At 42.7% G+C, this 20,003-nt stretch overlaps 1 protein-coding gene across 1 annotated transcript in view; it reads right to left on the bottom strand.

Moving 5' to 3' along the window:
* Nucleotides 1-2,079: 2,079 nt before the first annotated feature.
* The window catches only part of PPP1R2 (protein phosphatase 1 regulatory inhibitor subunit 2), a 34,540-nt gene continuing 16,616 nt past the window's right edge, over nt 2,080-20,003 (bottom strand). The window contains exons 2-6 of the mRNA XM_038749443.1: nt 16,579-16,686; nt 15,482-15,562; nt 11,774-11,865; nt 7,837-8,034; nt 2,080-3,533 (exon numbers count right to left, since the gene is read on the bottom strand). Of these exons, the coding sequence (XP_038605371.1) occupies nt 3,487-3,533; nt 7,837-8,034; nt 11,774-11,865; nt 15,482-15,562; nt 16,579-16,686 (526 nt within the window). The 3' untranslated portion in view covers nt 2,080-3,486. The remainder of the gene's footprint in view (nt 3,534-7,836; nt 8,035-11,773; nt 11,866-15,481; nt 15,563-16,578; nt 16,687-20,003) is intronic.

The following is a 20,003-nucleotide window of genomic DNA, read 5'->3' as shown; positions in this document are numbered from 1 at the left end:
CACTGGGGCGGTTACAAGGTGATCAGGTTCTCCCATGTGGGGCTCACAGTCTTAATCCCCATTTTACAGATGAAGGAACTGGGGCCCAGAGAACTTAAGTGACTTGCCCAAAGTCACACAGCTGACAAGCGGCAGAGGTGGGATTTGAACCCATGACCTCTGACTCCAAAGCCCGGGCTTCTTCCACTGAGTCACGCTGCTTATTCATATTAATCAATCAATCAATCTTATTGAGCACTTATTGTGTGCAGAGCACTGTACTAAGCACTTGGGAAGTACAAGGTGGCAACATATAGAGACGGTCCCTACCCCACAGTGGGCTCACAGTCTTAATAAAGGATTTAAAATTTGATAGGACCAGTAAGAAGACACATAAGCACAAAGTGGATGTATAGCACCTTGCATCTAATCGGAAACCAGATACTTATTTTTTAAAAGACAACTATCCCCTTCTAGCAAATTTTGAAGTATTTTGTAAGTGTGAAAATATTCATTAGCATTATAAATGAAGACATTGAGTTAATCATTTCTCATTGTTTACTTACCAGGTTTTCAAATGCCTTCGTATCTTTTTTTTTTTTTTAATGGTATTCGTTAAGCACTTACTACGTGTCAGGGACAGTTCTAAATGCTGAGGTAAATACACATTAGAGTCCCTGTCCCACATGGGGCCCAGAGTCAAGTAGGAGAGGTACTGAATCCCCATTTTCTTCAGGTGAGGAAACTGAGGCACAGAAAAGCTCATGACTTGCCCTAGGTCACACAGCAAACAAGTGGTGGAACTGGGATTAGAACCCAAGTCCTCTGCCACCCAGACTCACGCTTTACCCATTAGGCCGAACTACTTTCTAAATAAAACCATTGCGTGCCAGAAGCTGGAAGGCCGGTTTCATAAATATTGACAATTTGCAATCTGAGGTCTAGCTTCCTCTCAAAAAAAATAAGAGAGCTCTCCCCCTACCTCACGTATAACAGCAAAATAATTTTTAGAGTCTTTATAATACCAAGAATGGGGAAATTTGCTTTGGTGGTTGAAGGCATCCCCACAAAGAAGAGAGAGCGCTGCGAATATGGGGATGGGGGGATAATAATGATGACATTTATTAAGCGCTTACTATGTGCAAAGCACTGTGAAAAAGCCGAAAATGTTACTTGTCCTTCAAATGACTATACTGACGAAGGTGGCCACTATGTTCATTCCCTTTTCTTCTAAAATAATACCCTGGTAGATAATTCTTAGAATGGAAGTGGAAGGTTGGTTTCGGTCAATTCATATTTGAGTTTGTGTTTGTGTGTGTGTGAGTGTAAATAAATATATATTTGTATTAATAATGATGGTATTTGTTAAGCAACTACTCTGTACCAAGCACTGCTCTAAGCGCAGGGATAAATACAAGGTAATCAGGTTGTCCCATGTGGGGCTCAAAGTCTTAATCCCCATTTTACAGATAACAATAATAATAATAAATAATGATGGTATTTGTTAAGCGCTTACTGTGTACAAAGCACTGTTCTAAGCGCTGGGGAGGTTACAAGGTGATCAGGTTGTCCCGGGGGGGGGGGCCTCACAGTTTTAATCCCCATTTTCCAGATAAGGGAACTGAGGCACAGAGAAGTGAAGTGACTTGCCCAAAGTCACACAGCTGACAGTTGGCGAAGCCGGAATTTGAACCCATGACCTCTGACTCCAAAGCCTGGGCTCCTTCCACAGAGCCACGCTGCTTCTCCAACTGAAGCACAGAGAAGTTAAGTGACTTCCCAAAGTCACACAGCTGATAAGTGGTGGAGCCGGGATTTGAACCCATGACCTCTGACTCTCAAGCCCGGGCTCTTTCCACTGAGCCACACTGCTTCTCTTTCTCTCTCTCACACACACACATACACACCAGTTCAACCCAGCACACACTCCCAAACCACATGACTTTGAAAGCTACACAAGCTTTTACTCCCAAGGAGTGGCAATTATCTACTTAGTTGAATTTCGTTAAAATACCTCATTTACAATTTAAAGTTACTTTGGTTTCCCCCTTGGAAACATGAGCCTCATAAAATACTTTAAAAAAAAAAATCACATTCTCCTAATGGTATAAATTTCTTCCACTTTTATTCAATCTTACACATTGATGTCGCAATAAATTCACATGTGGTGGAAGTTGACTGCTCAGAAAAAATAGTAACTTCATATATACAATATTCAGAAATCATTTTTAAAAATATGTCCACGTAGGAGTTTTCCGCAACTGATGGAAACTTAGATTCAAAGAATTGATTGCAAACGAATCCATCACTAGGCCAAAAACTGGATTTCCAGTTTGTGTACTTCGCTTCCGAAATAAATCCGCGTGCTTCCTTCCACATCAGAAGGGCATTTACCTTGGTGTAAACCTTTGCCGGAACAACGTCACTCCTAAAAACGCAAGCAACTTCAGCTACGACCTATAGTAAGTCAAGAAATACATTTAGAGTCGCAGTTCAAGAGGTGAGCTGCAACCCGCTAAGGGCGAGAAAGATCTCCAACAGCCCTCCGTCGGCTAAAACGGTGGAGGTTTCAGCCCCAACACCCGAAATGCTTTTTTGGTTGCACTGAGAATTGCCCTGACGCAAAAGATGTCCGCTGGAGAGACACTGAATGGGACAAGGAGGTAGACGGCAGAAGACCAAAAAGTTGCTAGAAGCTCCAGAGACTGATGCAAACAATCCCACATCTTTAGAGAGGGATAAGAGGGAGAGGAGAAGAACAAGGACTCAACTGTGCTGAAAGAAGCGCCTAAATTGATGACCGATTTGAAATCTATTCATCACCGGTACATAAAGTTTCCACCCGGAGTTAGTGCAATCAACCCTAGTAAATTATTTGTGAAACAGCTATTTTTATTAAAGAAAGAGCCCAGCGTCTGTCGCCGACCACCGACAGAACGTGGAAGAAAAATAGTGCCACAAAGGTATCTTAACCAGGTACAGAAAAGTTACAGAACGGCTTTTCTAAAATAATCTCTTTTATAGTTAAAGCACACAGAGGAGAGAAATAGCTACTAAGATACTTACCAGGCAGAATTTTATATGTATATATATGAAAAATCAACCTGTAAGTTGCTGTACAATATTGATTTCAAAAACTCTTCTAAAAGAGCTCTACCACACTTCGAACAGCAGCAAATAAATAACAAAAAAAGATAATGTGTAACTTTTAAAGCATAAAAAGTGACAATATCTTATACAAACTAACCAGTGTCTTTATAAAAGTAATTCTTTCTGGACTGATGTTATGCGATATTCTCTGTGAAGTGCGAGACACAAGAATAAACTGACTAGGCATTTTTCAGCCTAATCTAGTAGTCTCTAAAGTTACCATTACAATTCTTGGCAAAACATAATAACTGATATGCATTTCAATACTTAGATGATGAATCGCAGAGAACACGAAGCAGTGTATCATTCTAACAGGTTGGTATCTGACAAGCATTTGCAGGGCTGGATAAGTCTCTTCTACAAATCTTCAGCTCTCTTTTGCAGTTGGTCACTTGCAGCGGGTACTGTGAGAAGACATTAGAATATAAATTATTTCTTGCATATCCATAATTATAAATATCAACTCAAAAAGCACATCAAATGAACCCTGATTTTTTTTTTGGCTACACCAGGAGGAAATCAATTCACTTTGCAGTTTCAATTGTTGTGGTGCGCGACAGAAATACAACGAAACGCTTTCCAGTCTAGAAATGAAAATGAGCCTCTTCAGAAATACACATTAGAACAAAATGTTTATTTACACAGAATGCTCTGCAGAATCATCAGAATTGAATAACACGGTGTTGTTTTAAAAAAAAGCTTCAGGGACGGTACTGAAATTCAACATGAAAGACCATGTACGGGTTCTAAAAGTCAATTCACCAAGCAGGCTAGTTAAAAATTCAAGTATATACTGCCTGTTTTTCCTGCAGATTTTCCTGAACATCTATCTTGGAAGGTTGCTTAAGTATATTTGACAGCAGTCACATTTTTTTTTGAAAGCCCGTGCTATGGGAATCAGTAAGTGAATAAGTACAGCACTAAAAAGCCTGGGCAGACTGGCAAAAATTTGTGAGCTGCATGTATTTTTTGTAATTCTGCAAGATGAACTACAAGAGTAAAGCAGCATGTAGTATGGCACTCTCCGGATACGTGGACCCATGTTTTTTCCTGCTGCCGTCTCAAATAGCTCCCATAATGGAGCCGCAAAAACCAAAGAACAGTTTCTGAAATTAATGAAGTTACGAGATTTTTTTCCCTGCTTCACACCTGCCTAAATAACCCATGTGCCGAGGAACGGTTATGTAGATGACTGGAATCTGTCAAAGCAGGTTTGATAAGGGAATAACAAACCCTCAAACGTTAACTAAGAGGAAAAAAAAGAAAAAACAATGTATGGGAAAGAATTCTAGAATACCATTTTAGAATCAGAATCTACACAAAGGCAAAACAAATTTCCATTTATATTGGCTGCTACTGAAATAACTGACGGACAGGAAGGAAGTTCCATATCTTATGAGACATCCATAAATACTTAAGCAATCAACTTGTATTTTTTGAGGACTTATTTTGTGCAGAACACTGTATTACGCACTTGGGAGAATACAATATTAATAGAGCTGGTAGACATTTTCCCTGCCCACAGTGAGCTTTACAGTCTTGAGGGGGGTGCAGACATTAATATAAATTACAGATATGAACAGAAGTGCCATGGGGCTAAGGGAGGGGTGCAAATCCAAGTGCAGGGGTGACGCAGAAGTGGGTGGGAGAAGAGGAAATGAGGGCCTAATTGGGGAAGGCGTCTTGGAGGAGATGTGCTTTTAATAAGGTTTTGAGGGAAGGGAGAGTGATCATCTGTCAGAAAAGAAAGGGAGGGAGGTCCAGGCCAGAGGGAGGACACGGACAAGGGGTTGGTGACGAGATGGACGAGATGGAGGTACAGTGAGTAGGCTGGCATCAGAGGAGCAAAGTGTGTGGGCTGGATTGTAGTGGGAAATCACTAGAAGTAGGAAAGCAACAATGTCTTCCCTCCCAAACCCTGCCCTCTCCCTGACTTTCCCATCTCTGTTGACGGCACTACCATCCTTCCCGTCTCACAAGCCCGCAACCTTGGTGTCATCCTCGACTCCGCTCTCTCGTTCACCCCTCACATCCAAGCCGTCACCAAAACCTGCCGGTCTCAGCTCCGCAACATGGCCAAGATCCGCCCTTTCCTCTCCATCCAAACGGCTACCCTGCTCGTTCAAGCTCTCCTCCTATCCCGTCTGGACTACTGCATCAGCCTTCTCTCTGATCTCCCATCCTCCCACTTCAATCCATACTTCATTCTGCTGCCCAGATTGTCTTTGTCCAGAAACGCTCTGGGCATGTTACTCCCCTCCTCAAAAATCTCCAGGCTTCCAATCAATCTGTGCATCAGGCAGAAACTCCTCACCCTGGGCTTCAAGGCTCTCCATCACCTCGCCCCCTCCTACCTCACCTCCCTTCTCTAGCTCAGCCCGCACCCTCCGCTCCTCCACCGCTAATCTCCTCACCGTACCTCGCTCTCGCTTGTCCCGCCATCGACCCCCGGCCCCCGTCCTCCCCCGGGGCCTGGAATGCCCTCCCTCTGCCCATCTGCCAAGCTAGCTCTCTTCCTCCCGTCAAGGCCCTACTGAGAGCTCACCTCCTCCAGGAGGCCTTCCCAGACTGAGCCCCTTCCTTCCTCTCCCCCTCGTCCCCCTCTCCATCCCCCCATCTTACCTCCTTCCCTTCCCCACTGCACCTGTATATATGTATATATGTTTGTACATATTTGTTACTCTATTTATTTATTTATTTTACTTGTACATATCTATTCTATTTATTATATTTTGTTAGTATGTTTGGTTTTGTTCTCTGTCTCCTCCTTTTAGACTGTGAGCCCACTGTTGGGTAGGGACTGTCTCTCTATGTTACCAACTTGTACTTCCCAAGCGCTTAGTACAGTGCTCTGCACACAGTAAGCGCTCAATAAGTACGATTGATGATGATGATGATCCCTGGGCACAAAACTTGAACATTGTCACTCATTCATTCCATAGCATTAAGTGAGCATCCACTGCACCCTGAGCACTGTATTAGGTGCTAGAGAGTACAAAAACATAAGGTGTCTGGTCTTCAAGAGGTTACAATCTACTGAGGGAGTTAATGTGTGTGTGTGTGGTGTGTGTGTGTGTGTGTGAGAGAGAGAGAGAGAGAGAGAGAGAGAGAGAGAGAGAGAGAGAGAGAGAGAGAGAATATGTGTAAATAACGATGGAGCAGGGGAAATAGATACAACTGAAAATAGCAAAACTATGGAAAAGTAAAGTACGTAAGGCAATCATGTTGAAACGTAAGTGCAAACTCGCTATGGGCAGGGAACATGCCTACCAACTGTGTTGCATTGTACTCTCCCAAATGCTTAGTACAGTGTACTGCACACAGGAAGCACTCAAAAAATACCACTGATTGGTATTTTTGAGAAGTGCTGAGGGAAGATATTAGAATACCATTACAAGGGGCATTACAAGGGAAAATTATTTGGGGAAAGCCTCCTGGAAGAGGTGAGCTGTTTGGAGGGCTTTGACCTGGTGGTTTTGAAGAGATGGAAGTCGAGTGAAAGAGTTCCGGGTGGGGGAAAATATGCAGGCAGTGGGTCAGCAAGGGGATGGTAAGGCCTGTCCTAAAGGCAGGAGGAATGCAATGTTATGAAGAAGGCGAGAGATTGGGGCTTCTGCAGTAGATTCTGGAGTCACCTTGGTAGAGTTGGTTATTGAAACCACGTGAGTGGGAGAGTGAGTGAAGGTATGGCACCCAGAACGGAGCTTAGTGGGGGTCCAGCAGTTATGGGGTGAGGGACAAAAGGAGAGCTGCTGCAGGAGATTGGGAGGGAGTGGTCAGAAAGGTTGAAAAGGACTGGGTGTGTGCTGTAATGGCAAGACCAAGGCTGAATCGTGTTCTGGGCAATTGTGAAGCCAAGGAGGATTAGGAGAGAATGGAGTTGACTAGACCCGGCTAGGAGGAGATCACTGGAGAACTTGGTGTGCGTGGACTCCGTAGTGAAAAGAAGATGAAAATGAGATTACTGAGCGCCAAGAAGAGAATTATTAGAGAGGAAATGAAAGCACAATCAAATTACCACACTAGGTACGTCAAACTGGAGAAAAACAAATGTCCCATGGATCAGCCGTTACTTCCCAACTCCACTATCTTTCCTCTAGCTACCCAGACTTGTAGGTGACCTGGGCTGAAATCTATTGCTTTCAATAAATTGTTAGTATCCTACGACGTCACATAAAAAAAGGTGACTTGAAAGGAACTGATGCCTAGGGGGACTGGATTTTAAAAGCAAAGCATTGTGAGTGTTTAAACCTCAGTGCTATGCCAGTCCCAGCCCTCTCTCCTGAAAAAATTAGAGCAGTCACAGTCACCTCCTAACGCCGTCAGCCTCAGCAAGTCCAAGTCCCAGCAGCAGGAGCTGGACGCATCAACGTTCTCCCCTATAACAAAAATGCCCATGAACCGTGTGCCGCTCAGTACCTCACTCGAGGAGGCCCTTTTCCAAGTCTTTCTAGACCGGTCCGTACGTCTCACGACTGGGAAGTTTTGAAGATCCTGAAAACCCCTCAGATTTCCTCCACATGAGGGAGGAGTCACAAGTACATGTAGCAAACCTTGGCTCAAAAATAACCAACCAAAAGAGGTATTTTCCAACTCTCCAGATTTCCCGGGTTTATAGTTCACCTGAGGAGGTCTACATGGAAAAAAAAAAATCGAGTTTACTGTTCACGAAGGAGCAAAAAGAAATTATGGGATCAGTCAGCTTACTCTGGTGAGATGCTTCCGTATTCATGCTTTCCACGTCTGCAGCCTCTTGCATTTCCTCGTCGTCATCATCATCATCTTCCTCGTCCTCATCTTCCACACCTCCATGTAGTTCTTTTGAAATTAACTGTCTAGCCAATTTAATATTTAGTCCTTCATTGTAGTGAAGTTTCCTTTTCATTTCAAATTGCCGCTTTTTTTCTGCAAGGTACCAAAGAGCAGACTTAACACACACGTTTTAAAACCGAATCTTTGTGTTTCCCTGAAACTGCCATGAATTCCATTCGGTTAAATTCCCTGACCACCCAGACCTAATGCCAGAATCTCCCTTCACCAGAGCAATCAATAGTTTTTTAAGATCCAGCACGGCAGTTGGAGAGCCAAATCCTCTTCCAAGTCCCTCTTAATTGTTTCTCCTCCTCCAATCCAACTAGTTTCATGTATTGAGGTTACAGGGAACAAGAGTCAGAGGCTTCAGATTTACTGGGATTTTTTTTCCCCTTTCAAATATTTTCCTCTGGAAAATATCCTGAAGTTTTTGGTCAATGCTATTTGATGGACAACCATTTCAAAGACATTGTTTTCTCCTTGGATAGTTCACAGGTAACTAAGTTTTATCCACTGTTGTGTCTCCTTTTAAGAAGCACTCTCTCTTACGGTATTTGTTAAGTGCTTACTATGTGCCAGGCAATGTACTCAGTACCAGAGTAGATACAAGATAATCGGGTTGGACGCAGTCCCTGCCCCACATGGGGCTCACAGGCTTAACCTCCATTTGACACATAATAAATAAATAATAATGATGGCATTTGTTAAGTGCTTACTATGCGCTAAGTGCTGGGGGGGGCTACAAGGTGATCAGATTGTCCCAGGTGGGGCTCACATTCTTCATCCCCACTGTACAGATGAGGTAACTGAGGCTCAGAGAAGTTAAGTGACTTGCCCAAGGTTAAACAGCAGACATGTGGCGGAGCCGGGATTAGAACCCATGACCTCTGACTCCCAAGCATGGGCTCTTTCCACTGAGCCACGCTGCTTCTCTATAATAACGTTAGCATTTGTTAAGAGCTTAGTAAATTCCAAGCACTGTTCTAAGCACTGGGTAGACACAAGATTGTCCCACGCGGGGCTCACAGTCTTCACCCCCATTTTACAGATGAGGTAACTGAGGCACAAAGTGAAGTGACTTGCCCAAGGTCAAACAGCTGACAAGTGGCAGAGCCGGGATTAGAACTCACGATCCTTCTGACTCCCGAGCCTGTGCTCTCACCACTAGGCCATGCTGCTGGAGTTCAAGATTCACGACAATCAACTTAACAAAAATTATTGAACTACAGTCTTGCACTGCTGTATTAAAATAAACCTAGATATTTTGCGGGGACTTTAGAAACAAACACCTATCACAATGACCAAACTATGACTGTAAGATGCTTATGGTGACACCTACCGACTCTGTTGTACTGTACTCTGCCAAGCGCTTAATACAGTGCTCTGCACACAAAACACGTTCAATCAATAAATACCACTGATTGATTCACCCCAAATGAGGAAAAAAATTTACTGAGTTATACTACATTTTCTCCTTTGTAAAAGAGGGCACTTCAAATTTATGCTATTTTATTACTAAATTATAAGAAATCTCAGAGTCAGAAGGACCTAGGTCCTAATCCCACCTAATCCCACCTCTGCCATCTGTCTGCTGTGCAACTTTGGAAAAGTCACTTGATTTCTCTGTTCCTACATCTCTAAAAGAGGGATTCATTCATTCAATAGTATTTATTGAGCGCTTACTGTGTGTACAGCACTGTACTAAGCGCTTGGAAAATTCAGCAAGAGAGACAATCCCTGCCCACACCAGGTTTAGAGTCTAGAAGGGGGCAGACAGACTTCAAAACAAGTAAACGGGCATCAATATAAATAGAATTATAGCTATATACATGTCAAAACAAGTAAATATGCATTATAATAAACATATTAAGACTGTGAGCCCCATGTGGGACAGGGACGGACTGTGTCCAACCTGATTAGGCTGTATTTACCCCAGCGCTTAAAACAGTGCCTGGCACATAGTAAGCACTTAAATATCACAGAAAAATTAAATGTTTTGGGCACTTCTGACGTTACTTTTGTCATAATGGTATAAGAGAAATTAAAACACCCTCATAAAACAAAGGATGAGTGGGTAACTCAATTTTTAATAAGGACTGAGAATTTCAGTTATTTGAGATATCTGATATAAAAATGTGACCCCCCCTTACTTTTAACTCCGCAAAAAGTCACTTATGCTCAGTGGGCTGTTGTGGTTTATCTTGAAGTTACTACTTGCACAACAAAACTCTCCTCTGAAAATAGAACGCTTCATTAAAATGAAATGGATTTCCTTGAGAGATCAAAACCATAAAAACAACCACTGTAGCCCATATCCATAGGTCTGTCTGGAGTGACAGGTGTCAGGCACGCCCCAGAGCAACTTAATAAGTTCACCTTCTATTACCCTGGTTTACATTTTGGAATTTGGGCTTATAAGGATTCAACAGCAGGTCAATACAAGTTTTCTTTTACTCTGTGGATGTTGTGTAAGATAGGGAAAAAGTGGAAGCAAGCTTGAATGAAAAGGGGAGCAGGATTAGTATTGTGAAGTCTGGCAAAAAAAAAATCTGTTTGGCAGCATTGTTTTGCAATCATGTACAATATTGATACTAAACACTGAGCTGAATAAGGTTTTTCAGAAAGTTCCTCAAATTCACTGGCAGCTGGTATTTTTTTTAATTTCCCGCCTGAACCTATTTTATCCAAATTATTTTTATTTAAGCAAACAAGACGAGCTTCTGCCACTACTAAATGAAAATGATTTTAAATATCTCTCAATACCAGTAACATTAAAACGGCTTTAAAAACATTGTATATTTATAGTTATTATGGAATAAATAATAATCCCATCAAAAATATACTTAATATTATATAATAATAACAATCATTATTATTATTATTATAATGGTTAAAAATGTGCCAAGCATGGTGCTAAGTACCGGGGTAGGTACAAGATAAATTGGATACAGTTCTTGTCCCCACCTCTGAGTAAGATTTTCTATAAGATATGCAAGAGATTTCTCTACTGCTAAACCAAAGCAGAAGTCTGATTTTCAAAACAGGAGCAGGCCTGGTGGCTCCCTCTGCAGTTTAATCATAAGATTCTACTTATTTAATAAGAAGTTGAAGTTTTGCATCGGTAGCTAAACAATGAGTCACCAGTTAATGAGTTTCCAAGTTATAAACGAATCCCCGTTCTTTCGGATGATTAAAGCCTGCCTCTAAAACAGCAGTAATGGAAACTAATTCCTCTATTATATAATCCTAAAGTGTTTCTCCCTTTGAAACACACCAAACCCCTACCAGTAATAATAATAAAAAAAAATCCGAGGTGATTTTGTATTGAAGGATTTAGGAGGGTGGGTCTTCAAATATACCCATAATACATGATACCCCATTACCTATCTCCTGGGTGCTCAGTCCCTTGGTTGAATGTTTGAAAGAAGTGAGCGAATTTCGGCCACCAGAGTCAAAATGAGGAGGGGATGAATCTTGCAATTAACTTCGAACAAACATAAGCTCATTATGGGCAGGGAACGTGTCTGCTAATTCTGCCGCACTGTTCTCTCCCAAGTGCTTAGCATAGAGCTCCACATATAGTAAGTGCTCAATAAATACCATTACTTGATAACAAGTACTTGAAAAGCTATCTAAAACCTATTTCCAGTAACTACTGAAATTTCAGTGACATTCTCCAAAGCTGCACAGAGGCAGAGAACACATGAACCACAAATCAATCACTAGGCAAATTTGAATACATTACCAATTCTGAGAGAATGCTTTCTTTTTCTATTCAGACTTCTGTAATTTTAAACTAAAGGCATGTACCGAGAGAAGTCAAACTAATTACCTTGTTCTTCAGGTGACAGGTCCTCATCCTCCTCGCTGCTCTCTTCTTCTTGAACCAGAAATTTTGGCTCAGTTCCTTCAGCTGCTGCTAACCTATACAATCAATTACAAGGTCAGCAAGACTGCGGTGTTTTCCAGATCTTTAGTCTTTAAACTTTCAAGCATACATTAAGTTCATAAATATGATTCCACAATCCACTAAGGATAAAAAGAGAGGGAGAGAGAAGATACAAAAAGGAGAAAAGGTTTGGATGTGGTAGATCTTACACTTTGAGCCTCCTGAGGGACGGAGACTATGTATGTCCAATTCCCTTCTGTGTATGCTCTCTCAGGACTTTATCAATGGTATTTATTGAGCGCTGTGTGCACAGCACGAGCTAGGTACTTGGGAGAATACAATACAATGGAGTAGGAAGACAATTCCTGCCCACAAGTAGCTTACAGACTAAAGGGGGAGACAGACATTAAAGCAAACTGCAGATGGTTATGTGCACAAGTGTTTTCAAGGTGAGGTGAAAATTAAAGTGCTTAGGGGTTACAGACTGAAGGGCACCACCAATACGGAGGGTTTAATCAGGGAAGGCCCCTTGAAGATGTGATTTAAGTAGGACTTTGAAGATAAGGCGAGTGATGGTCTGTTGGGTATGAATAGGGAACAAATTTCAGGCCAGAGGGATAATATGGGCAAGGAGTCCGCAGAGAGAAGGATGAGGTTGAAAAACAGTGAATGGCTTGGTGTTAGTGCAGGAAAATGTGCGGCCTGAGTGGTAGCTGGAGATTAGTGAAACAAGGTAGGAGAGGGCTGGCTGCTGAAGGGCTTTAAAGTCTATAGTATAGTGCTTATGCTAATATTATTATATTCCTTCCTCTGTCTTGTATTTCCTACCCTCTTCCTGCCTCCTCACCCTCTCAGCCTGACCACTTTCTGAAATCTTGTAGCAACAAATTAGGAAATAAAATTAGCCATAGGAAATGCTCTGCAATTTCCCCCTTTCCCTTTTTAGTATCTCAGGACCAGACACTTTCCCCGCCATCCCGTTTCCCTACTTTAACTACCCCAAAATCCTGGGGAGAACACTCCTGAGATGCAATCCTCTTTCCTGCAAAATGGCATAAGGCTGAGGCAACCAGCAGCAGGACAGGCAACAGGAGTTTGAGACAAGTAAGAAGTTGACCCAACTCTCAGTCACTTTAGCTGGTTTCTAAAGGCTGAAAGGATTACTGGAAATTTCTTGTGGCTCTGTTTTATCTACGTAAATAGATCCTCAAATAGATGGGAATAGCTCATCATCTCTAGTCTCTACTCTCGCCAACTCTGAAATTTCCTCTGCCTGACCAACTGTCCAGGAGGCCTTCCCGGATTAAGCCCCTTTTCCTCTGCTCCCCCTTCCCTCCCATCACCCCCACTCTCTCCCTCTGCTCTATCCCTCTCCGGGACCCACAGCACTTGCGTGTACATATGTACATATTTATAATTCTATTTATTTTATTAATGATGTATATATACCTATAATTCTATTTATTTATATTGATATTATTGATGTCTGTTTACTTGTTTTGATTTCTCTTTCCCCCGTTCTAGACTGTGAGCCCGTTCTGGGCAGGGATTGTCCCTGTTGATGAATTATACTTTCCAAGCACTTAGTACAGTGCTCTGCATACAGTAAGTGATCAATAAATACAATTGAATGGATGAATGACCACAACCTCCTCACCTGTCTTCTCTCCCCCAGACCACCTCCCCACAAATCTGTCCTCTAGACTTAAGCTCATTATGGGCAAGGAACGTGTCTGTTAATTCTGTAATATTGTACTCTCCCAAGCACTTAGTACAGTGCTCTGCACATGGTAGGCGCTCAATAAATAAGACTGATTAATTTCCTCAGAGACCTCGGGTCTTTTGACCCCATCCAATTTTCTCAAATCACCATGTCTCATTTAGTTTCCATACTCAAACTGCCTTTCCTTGATGACCAAATTGACGCCCTCCACACTGCCCTCTCTACTGAACTCAACTCACTCCCTTATCCCTTTGTTGATCTCGTACCTTTAACTCACAGCCCTGGATCACCTCACTTCTCCTGGAAACATCACCCAACCTTGGCTTCACTGACACTGTCCTCCCCTGCTTCTCCTTCAATCTCTGTGGCCGCTCAGCACTCGGTCTGTTTCACGAGGTCCTCCTCGACCTCCCACTCCTTAACTGGGTGTTCCTCTAGGTTCAGTTCTAGGTCCCCTTCTATTTTTCATCTGCACCCGCTCCCATGGCTTCAACCACCACCTCTACGAGGATGATACCCAAATCTACAATTCCAGCCCTGATCTCTCTCCCACTCTGCGATCTCGCGTTTCCTCCTACCCTCAGGACATCTCTACTTGGATGTCCCGCAGACACCTCACGCTTAAGTCCAAAAAAGAATTCCTTATCTTCCCACCCAAACCCTGCCCTCCTTCTGACTTTCCCTATGGACAGCAGCACTATCCTTGTCTCACATGCCAGTAACCTTGGCATTATCTTTGACACATCTCTCTCTTTTAACCCACACTTTCCATCCGTCACTAAAACCTGTTGGTTCAACCTTCACAACATTGCTAAAATCTGTCCTTTCCTCTCCATGCAAACTGCTACCAATTAATCCAGCCACTTATCCTATCTCACCTTGATTACCGTATCAGCTCCTGGCTGATCTCCCTGCCATCTCACTCTCCCCACTCCAGCCCATACTTTACTCTGCCACCCTCACCATTTTTCTGCAAAAACATTCAGTCCACGTTTCCCCACTTCTGAAGAACCTCCAGTGGCTGCCCGTCCACCTCCACATCAAAGAGAAACTCCTAACATCAGGTTTAAAGCACTCAACCTCCTTGTCCGCTCCTAAAACACCTTGCTACGCTCCTACTACAACCCACATTGCACACTTAGCTCCTCTAATCCCAACCTACTCGCTATACTTCGATCTCATCTATCTCACTGCTGACCTCTCACCCATGTCCTGCCTTTGGCCTGGAATGCCCTCCCTCTTCATATCTGACAGTCACTCTCCCCACCCTCAAAATATTATTACAGGCCCATCTCTTCCAAAAGGCCTTCCCTGATCTAAACCCTCATTTCCTCTTCTCCCATTCCCTTCTGAGCCGCCCTGAACTTGGATTTGCTCCCTTTATTCACCCCTCCCTTTCAACCCCACAGCACATATGTACATAGCCAAAATTTATTTATATTAATATTTGTCTCCCCTTTTAGATTGTAAAATTGTTCTGGACAGGGAGCATGTCCTCCAACTCTGTTATACTGTACTCTCCCAAGTACTTAGTACAGTGCTCTGCACACGGTAAGGGCTCAGCTCGATTGATTGAAGGGAAAGGAACCTCGAGAAATAATAATAATAATAACGATGGCATTTATTAAGCGCTTACTATGTGCAAAACACTGTTCTAAGCACTGGGGAGGTTACAAGGTGATCAGGTTTTCCCACAGGGGGCTCATAGTCTTAATCCCCATTTTACAAATGAGGTAACTGAGGCCCAGAAAAGTTAAGTGACTTGTCCAAAGTCACACAGCTGACAAGTGGTGGAGCCGGCATTTGAACCCATGACCTCTGACTCCAAAGCCAGGGCTCTTTCCACTGAGCCACGAGTGAAGACGAGACTTCCTTTACAAAAATTCAGTTTTCATGTTGATCATTCACACGGATCCACTAGAACTTACTTCTTAGCTAGGAGATCTGGAGTCAATGCTTCATTTGATTCAGAATCACTCACTGCATCTTCATCATTATCACCTATCATGCTAATGTGGAAAATAGACTGCAATTAATATTTGAAGAATGTTACAAACATAACTTGGCAGACTACATAAATTTTTATTTTAAAAACAAATCTGTTCCTATTTGGTGACGAGCTATTATCTAATATGTTTGTTGAGACATTAAGTTGGTGTTGTTAAACACACATAACTCCCAATAAATGCAATCATCAGAATTTAATGACCATTTGAAATCTGATCAACTTGAAAGGTGAACACTACAAAATTTCCTGTGGTGAATGCAGTGCTTGATACGTAGCTGAATTTAACACATAAGCTTAGTAGGCAAGGATTAAAATACAACTATTACATTAATCAAACTACTGAAAATAATAAAAACAGCATATTCCTGGAGAAAGCTGGGTCAACTCTCCATTATCCTGCCTTTGGATTATCCATACTGTGCAACTGACTTACTTTTCTTTCCTCATTTTTTAGCCATTTTACTATGCACTAGCAATAAAAGAAAGACTTAAATCTTTTATTTGCATTACTTGTTAGCAAAACTAGAAAAGGACTTATTGGGAGGGATGTCTAAAAGTAATAGCTAATAAGAAATTTTTAATTCTGTAGGATTTCAAAGGCTAAAATCAATTTCTGGATGATCCCTGAATTTAATTTACCAATGCTAAGTCTACTGTCGAGCAAGAGAGATAGAGAATTGGATGCTTTAAAAATTTTCTTTTAATGAATCACAACTCACTGATCTATGTCGGTTATAATTATCAGGAACGACAATCATTAAACAAATTCAACTAGTTTGACTGTATTTGGCATTTAAGTGCATAGTATATTTCCTGGTTATATTTTCATTTTAGATACTATGTTCAGTATTTAGAAAGGTTACTAGATGAAATCGAATAATTGTGTTGTCACAAACTGAAGCCCCGGCAGGGATGGAATCGAATATAATGTCTCCAGTCTACTGTTAAGCAGCACCTCAAACTAAATATGAAATGAAAACATATGTCATTAAAGAATGACATCTAGAAACATTTTACCTGTGGTACGGAGTGCTAGGTTCATCGATTTTCATTAAACCATAGTCTTTGTCTGCTGGATGATACGTCGCCAGGATGTTCATTTCATCCCACTTTTGGGATTTTTTACTAAAATTAGAAAAAAAGTTAATTTTCAGTATATCATTAATAGTCTTTGTCAAGACAAAGAATCTGGCGGATTCTCTTGGTTTCCTTTCATCACTTACAGCCAACTGTATCTACAGGAATCAAAACTGGTAAGGAGTTATTTTCTTTTTTCAAAGTTCATCCATGATGGTACACCACCCAGCCACCCACCTGTTTATACCCCAGAAGCCACAGTACACTTAGCTACATGAGATACTTCATTCATCAAGGAGAGCGTGCCAGCTTCACAACTCCCCTTCAGGCCTTAAAGCCCACCCTGGTCTGCTCCAAGATGGCCTTGAGGAAGTCGTACTGGGATTTGAGAAAAACCAAGGAGGAGGTTTGTTGTAGAGCCATCTCCAAGAATTCTCAAGGAGGCCCGGTTCTGCCACTTGCCTGCCGGGTGACCTTAAGTTCTCCGTGCCTCCGTTTCCTCATCTATAAAATAAGGATACAATACCCATTCTTCCTTTCCCAACCTAAAACTGTGAGCCCCATGTGGGACAGGGACTGTATCCAACTTGATTACAGCGCTATGTGCAAAGCACTGTTCTAAGCGCTGAGGGGGACACAAAGTGATCAGGTTGTCCCATGTGGGGCTCACAGTTTTAATCCCCATTTTACAGATGAGGTAACTGAGGCCCAGAGAAGTTAAGTGACTTGCCCAAAGTCTCAGAGCTGACAAGTGGCGAACCCGGAATTGGAACCCATGACCTCTGGCTCCCAAGCCTGTGCTTTTTCCACTGAGCCACGCTGCTTCTCTTGCACCTACCCCAGTGTTTAGCAAAGGTCTTGGCACAAAACGAGGGTCAAATAACCTAAGCTGGGATTCTCCTTAGGAAGATACAGATGTCCAAGAGTTGCAGAATCAACTTGCTCCCCAAACCCAGAATTCTCTAGCTTGGGACCGCCCATGCATTCAAAGTGGATTTTCTGGGCCTACCCTGGTCCAAGCTGCATTCGAGAGACTTACGTTGCAAGGGCTTTTCGGGGCAGCAAATGCCAAAGCAAAGTATCCCCAGGGGACTTTCTGACACAGCACTCTTAGAGAATATCTTCCAATGATCCCATCCCGGGGAACCTAAGAGGTGCTCAAGGAACAACACTCTTTGCTTAGGATGCCACTCTCTTAGCTAACGCAAAGGACTCTAGATGGTGAGCTCATTGTGGGCAGGCAATGTGACTGCTAATTCTGCTGCACTGTGCTCTCCCATTCACTCATATTTATTGAGCGCTTACTGTGTGCAGAGCACTGTACTAAGCACTTGGGAAGTACAAGTCGGCAACATATAGAGACGGTCCCTACCCAACAATGGGCTCACAGTCTAGAAGGGGGAGACAGACAAAAAAACAAAACACGCAGGCAGGTGTCAAAACCATCAGAATAAATAGAATTATAGCTATATGCACATCATTGACAAAATAATAGAGTAGTAAATATGTACAAGTAAAATAAATAAAGTAATAAATCTATACAAATAGATATAAATGCTGTGGGGAGGGGAAGGAGGTAGGGCAGAGTGGGGGGAATGGGAGAAGGAGAGGAAAAAGGGGGTTCAGTCTGGGAAGGCCTCCTGGAGGACATGAGCTCTCAGTAGGGCTTTGAAGGGAGGAAGAGAGCTGGTTTGGCGGATGTGTGGAGGGAGGGTATTCCAGGTCAGGGGAAGGACGTGGGCCAAGGGTTAGTAGCGTGCTCTGCAAATAGTAAGTGCTCAATAAATATGACTGAATGATACAGTAGCTAGGTTTGCAAATCAGAAGTGGAAGACTGGCCAACTGGTTCCAAGTAGACAGCCCAAACATATAACGCACTCCCATGACTTTAATGTAGTGATTGACACATAGTAAACACTTAAAAACCACAACTATTTCTTTTGCACCTGGTCTACAGCTTCGCTTGACTGAGTGGACATGCCACTGAGTCCCCTTCAGGGCCCTTACCGGACAGCTGTCTTTGGGTATTCCTTTCCTTGCTCCCTTTCCCCTTACAGGGCAATATTTCTCCCCAACTTCAGGTTAGCCTGTACTGGGAAGGAAGAGGAAGGAGGTCAATCCTCACTTGACTTCTCTGTGCCTCAGTCACCTCATTTGTAAAATGGGAATCAAGACCGTGAGCCCCGTGTGGGACAGGGACTCTCTCCAACTTGATTTGCTTGTATCCACCCCAGCGCTTAGTACTGGGCCTGGCATATACATGCTTAATAAATACCACAATTATTACTATTACTATTATTACTATTTAGAGAAGCAGCATGGCTCAATGGAAAGAGCCCGGGCTTTGGAGTCAGGGGTCATGGGTTCAAATCTCAGACCCGCCAATTGCCAGCTGTGTGACCTTGGGCAAGTCATTTAACTTCTCTGGGCCTCAGTTACCTCATCTGTAAAATGGGGATGAAGACTGTGAGCCCCATGTGGGACAACCCGCTTGCCTTGTATCCTCCCCAGCACTTACAACAGTGCTTTGCACATAGTAAGCGCTTAACAAATGCCATCATTATTATTATTATCATTATTATTATTTAATGTCTCTGTGCCGCAGTTACTCATCTGGAAAATGGGGATTAAGACTGTGAGCCCACCGTGGGACAACCTGATCACCTTGTAACCTCCCCAGCACTTAGAACAGTGCTTTGCACATAGTAAGCACTTAATAAATGCTATCATTATTATTACTATTGTTATTATTATCATCTTCACGTAATGAAGACCTGTAAGCCAAAACCATAATAAGGCTGAGAGCTGCAGTTCACAAAACATTCCTTCAGCCTAAATGGCAAATAGGTGTTCCGGGGGAGGGGAGTGGATGGCAGTAAGCGGAGGCAGCAAGAAAGACAGTGAAGAGGCTGATATGGGAGTAAACAATGACATGACAAGAGCTTGGACTTGGGTGGTAGTTGCTTGGGTGGTGAGGAAGGGGCACATCTGAGAAATGTAGAGGAAGAACTGGCAAATTTAGCAGTATGAGGTGAGACCACTATATCTGCTGCTTCTCTGGTTTCTCAGTCTAACCCCGGCTCCACCGCTTCTCAGCTGTGTGACTCTGGGCAAGTCACTTAACTTCTCTGTGCCTCAGTTACCTCATCTGCCAAATGGAGATTAAGATTGTGAGCCCCACATGGGGCAACCTGATCATCTTGTATAATAATAATAATAATGATGGCATTTGTTAAGCGCTTACTATGTGCAAAGCACTGTTCTAAGCGCTGAGAACAGTGCTTTGCACATAGTAGGCACTTAACAAATACCACAATTATTATTATTATCATCATGGCTGCTGTCCGAATCATCTTCCTGAAATG

The sequence above is a fragment of the Tachyglossus aculeatus genome, chromosome 7 (genome assembly GCF_015852505.1).
Source record: "Tachyglossus aculeatus isolate mTacAcu1 chromosome 7, mTacAcu1.pri, whole genome shotgun sequence".
NCBI lineage: Eukaryota > Metazoa > Chordata > Mammalia > Monotremata > Tachyglossidae > Tachyglossus > Tachyglossus aculeatus.
This window is presented reverse-complemented; position numbering and strand designations above follow the sequence as displayed.